At 35.8% G+C, this 5,038-nt stretch overlaps 1 protein-coding gene across 1 annotated transcript; it reads left to right on the top strand.

Moving 5' to 3' along the window:
• Nucleotides 1–142: 142 nt before the first annotated feature.
• On the top strand, nucleotides 143–4,771 carry LOC121965061 (mitochondrial proton/calcium exchanger protein-like; the record flags this gene model as incomplete). Its single annotated transcript, XM_042515228.1, has 6 exons — nucleotides 143–979; nucleotides 2,319–2,456; nucleotides 2,905–3,108; nucleotides 3,278–3,397; nucleotides 4,369–4,500; nucleotides 4,613–4,771. Coding segments are annotated over exons 1-6 (831 nt in total), but the record flags the coding sequence as incomplete, so codon positions are not given.
• Nucleotides 4,772–5,038: the final 267 nt, after the last annotated feature.

The following is a 5,038-nucleotide window of genomic DNA, read 5'->3' as shown; positions in this document are numbered from 1 at the left end:
CTATTTATTTAGTTAGTTATTTTATTTATTTATTTTTAATGATTTGCATATTTGTGTTTGTAAACTGACTAAAGTATCATGAAGACATTTTTTCCATTTTCAAAATTTGCTTCTCTTGGTTCATATCTATACTTTACTTTATTGGTCCTTTTTGGCTTTTGTAGATTTTTTTGTTTATCTCCTGATGTTTCTGTGATTTGCAGAAGGCTTGGAGAGATAAGATTACTAAGCCCTATGAGGACTATCAATGTGGACCTTGTCAAAACTCAATAAAAAGAAAATTAAAAAAAGAAGAAGAAGGAAATCCAAACACAAGCAGACTGTGGCTAAGGTGGTCCCCAATGTGCACGTTAATGTTTATTGATTTTTGAACTGTAACTGCACAGTGTGCTCCGTATTCTCCATAAGGCATCTCAAAAAAAAAAAACAGACAAAAAAAAATCTAATAAGAATAATTAAATAAATAAATAAAAATGAAAAATAATTAGAATAAAGAGAAAATAAAGGGGGAAAAAACACCAAGTTCTCTCAAACAGACCATCATTACCCTTCACTCGTGCCATTAGTCTTTCGTGGTGCCACTGCGTGACTGGGGAGGTTTGTCACTTATCCACTGCTTTAAAAGCGAGGAGAAGGAGTTTGTCCTATAGTTTGAAGCCATATTTACTCAGGGACAATGTTTTGGATGGCAAGCTAAGTATGAAGAGGCCTCTTTGGTTATTTTTAGTGAACATTTTTGCTCACTTCCTGTGCAATATTACTCCAGAATTTTAGAGCTCTCTTGACTTAGTGCAGTCCCATGAATGAGTCCAGTTTTTCCTGATTTTCTCTGCAGTTCCTTAGAACGTGTGCAGACGTCTTCAGACTTCTTCCCTTCCTGGTGTTCATCATTGTCCCCTTCATGGAGTTCCTGCTTCCCGTAGCACTGAAACTGTTCCCCAACATGCTGCCGTCCACCTTCGAGACAAAGACAAAGAAGGTAATCAAAGCTGGACCTTTTATTATAGAATAAAGCTGCATGACAGACGATTGATTGTAGAGATTCGTTTTTGCAAGTTGTTGCAATTAGGAATCTCAGTCCAGTGGTGGTTGTAGTTTGAGATACAGTAGTTCATATAGGGCTGAAAATAATGATTATATCATCCATAATAGTGTGGATTATTTTCTCCATTCATTGTTCAACCCAAGAAGAGTTATTCAAAGTTCTTGTGTACTTGTGTTCAGACACTTCAAAGATCTTCAGTTAACTAACATAAATTAAAAAAAACACACAATTTCATATTTGAGAAGCTGGAACCAGAGAGTGTTTGGCATTGTTATTTTAAAAAATGCAATTTAGTCATGATAAAATAGTCAGATTAATTTTCTGTATTTTTTTTTGGTAAAAAATAACTAATGATTCATTAATTCTTAAAACAGTTGCAGATTAATTTTCTGCAAATAAAAACTGAAAAATATATCTGTACACTTTTTCTGTAAAAATAACTAGCGATTAATTCATTATTCATCTTTAAATAAAAAAATAATATTGAAAGGAAAATCTTTAAAAATGATTAAAAGAGTTTAACCACCATCAAAGTAGTTGCCAGTCAATTTTTGTATTTTTCTTTCTGTAAATACATTCTGTAAAATTGACTGAAGCAATTTACTTTATATAGTTAAAAAGTTGCTGATTTTTTTTCTGTAAAAATGATTAAAGCAGTTTATTATCAAAATAGTTACTGATTTATTTTCTCCTGGCCGTCTAGTCTATTAATCACATAATAGATAAGTAATTATTGCTGCCCAGAGCTCAACACCATTACAGTTGGATTTTTTAAAATTTAATGATTCCATATATTCATGTTTCTGAATAATAATATGTCTCCCATATTTCAGTATCAGTGAGAATAAACTCAGATTCGAATAATTAAATAAAATCTGTATCCTCTTCCATGGCATGAACTTTCACCCAGGATCCTGATGAGGCTGTTATCTCATCCTCACAAGGGTTAATCCTACTTACAGTCTGATCCCTGACCTGTTGTTCAGTTACGTTTACGTTTGGCAATGCTCATGATTATGCAATGTAAATTAAATATTGTTGTTTGAAAACATTTAAATTCACAATTGTTTTCCCCAGTGTATTTATTTTTATTTATTTGTTGTTTATTTTATTTTCTGTTGTCTTGATGATGTATTTATGTCAGTTTTACAGATGATTGTGATAATGACACTTTCATCTCATTTATAGTATAAAGCAAAACTGCAGAATGGGGAATTATTTTTGGCATCATACTGAATTTGTAATGTTGTTTTCTAATGTAATGTTGTTTTAGGAGGAGAGGTTGAAAACGGAGCTGAGGGTCAAACTGGAGATGGCCAAGTTCTTGCAGGACACCATCGAGGAGATCGCCCTGCGAAACAAAGCTGCCCAGAGCAACGTGACGGAGGAGTTCTCCAACTTCTTCCAGAAGGTCGGTGTCAGTGTTCACTGAGTGAGGGCCTCATGAAACAATAGAAATGGACTCAGTACCGCCCTCTGGTGGTTGAAACAAGGAAATGTGCCTGCTTTTGTGCATTTTATTCGCAAAAATGTAAAATATGACATTTATTCTGAAATTAATTTTACACAGTTATCAGATAAAGCTGCAATAAAGTGGCCTGTTAATTTTTCCTGTTAAGTTAAGTTAAAAATGTATTAGTCTTGAGGGCAGCAGGTGCAGTATAAAGTGAGAAAAAGTGCAGCTATACAGATTGCAAGCTGGACAAAATATATGTAAATATTTGTTTGATGTCAGTATTTCCTGTGGATGAGACCTCATGATTGAGTTTTTTTTGAACAGATACACTTATTCTGTCCTGCGTCAGCTTCCAGACTTAGGAATGATTTTCAAGTCATAACTTTTTCCATCTCTTTTTTAGATACGGGACTCTGGGGAACGTCCCAGTAATGAGCAGATCATCAAATTCTCCAAACTGTTCGAGGACGAGCTGACTCTGGACAACCTGACCCGACCTCAGCTGGTGGCTCTGTGCCGTCTCCTGGAGCTCCAGTCCATCGGGACCAACAACTTCCTGCGCTTCCAGCTCATCATGAAGCTGAGGGCCATCCGCGCAGACGACAAGGTACGAGCCTCTGTGGGGAAGTTTTTTAAAGTTCTGCTAAATGTGCCTTTAAAATTGCTGAATTACTTCAAAGAAGATAAATATTACTTACAATTTAATTTATTTTTTATGTTTTTTGACACATTTGAAAATGGTCATTAAAACCTCTGTGTGATTTCTGTTAATCCAGCTGATCGCGGAGGAAGGCGTGGAGAGTCTGAACGTGAACGAGGTGCAGGCAGCCTGTCGCGTCAGAGGGATGAGATCTCTTGGAGTCACAGAAGATCGACTGAGAGAGCAACTCGGCCAGGTAACAACAGCAAACAGACAGGAAAGATACTTTCAGGATTTCATACAAATACATTTCCTTCAGTTACAAAACTGAATATTACAATGTCACTGCCTTAAAATGTCTGAATATTGTCCAATTGTTATGCTTTTTGTCTTGTGTGGCCTTAAAATATTCATGCAAAAATTAATCAGCAAGGTTTGACTGACTTGACTTGAAGGATTCTTTGTAGTTTTAATTGAAGAGGGTACTATATTTTATTTACACATTATTTTTTTGCCTTATCTCTCTGGAGCAAATTACAGAGGAGACTTAAACTTTACACAATGATACCAACAAGGCAATTCAAACATTTGGTGTGACTGTTTAACATAATATGCATGTATTTTATTCACTTTACACCCGTGCCTAAGATATTTTGGAATGCATTAATTTTTAATTTGTCATGCAGTTGTCTACATAAATGTATATTTTTAAATATTTACTTTTTAAAAAATATGCCTGTATTTTATTCCCTTTTATACCTCGACCAGGGATATTTTAGAATGTATATTTAGCCTTGCTATTTCTGTATTTTGATGTCATCCTCATAATCATCATTATTATTACTATTTTTTTTTTACACTTCGAACTCAGGTCTCACTTGTAAAAGAGATCTTAATCTCACTTTACCTTCCTGATTATATAAAGTATATGTAGTGTATATTATCTTAAAATCGTGCCATTTCAAAGACTTACAAAGGATATGCATTCTTAAACGAATGAAAATTAAAGTGCTCATGCAAAATTTAATCTAATCATTTTGTGGTCAGAGAGAAATCTCTTTATCTGTAGTGGAACACCTAAAAAAGTGAAATATATTTTAATGCTTTCACTCAGAGGTTATGTAAACACAAACAATACGGTTATGGACATTGAAGGTGTCATCGTTGTCCATGTCGGATCACGTATCTGTCGTAACTTGTGTCACGTTATATTTGGGCTCTTGTTAGTGGCTGGAGCTGCATCTGAACCAGCAGATCCCCACGTCCCTGCTGCTGCTGTCCCGAGCCATGTACCTCCCCGACACCCTGTCCCCCGCCGACCAGCTGAAGACGACACTGCAGACGCTGCCTGAGATTGTGGTACGTTAGGAGGCCACGTTTGATTTCATTGCCATCTTTTTTGACAGCCTTCTTATAAATGCAGATATTTTAGTGCTGTTCTCTTTACTCAATCATACTCTTTTCTCTGCAGACTAAGGAGGCCCAGTTGATGGTGGCAGAGATGGAGCTCTCCAAAGTGGACAATAAAGCCAAGCTGGAGACCACATTACAGGAGGAGGCGGCCATACGCCAGGACAACAAGGACAGGGAGATGGAGAGGTTGGCGGACGCTGCAGAGAAGGCTGCCAGGGTAATGATACTTTGTTTTTTCTGGCAAGAAAATATTTGAGTTTCTCTGTGGAGGTCTAAACATGAACGTAAACAAGATTTTATACATTTTTAAAACCTATTTTCACCAACAGACCTTTAAAATACTGAAATTCCAACTGTTGATCAGAAAATTTCTGATAAAAAAACAACAAAATCAAAGCCTTTAGTGCCACGGTTGGATACTTTTGCCACTGGCACATTTTTTCCATTTCAATTCAAGTACTTTAACGGTGTTTTGGTAAGAAAA

This window comes from Plectropomus leopardus, unplaced genomic scaffold, assembly GCF_008729295.1.
Source record: "Plectropomus leopardus isolate mb unplaced genomic scaffold, YSFRI_Pleo_2.0 unplaced_scaffold18448, whole genome shotgun sequence".
Lineage (NCBI taxonomy): Eukaryota > Metazoa > Chordata > Actinopteri > Perciformes > Serranidae > Plectropomus > Plectropomus leopardus.
This window is presented reverse-complemented; position numbering and strand designations above follow the sequence as displayed.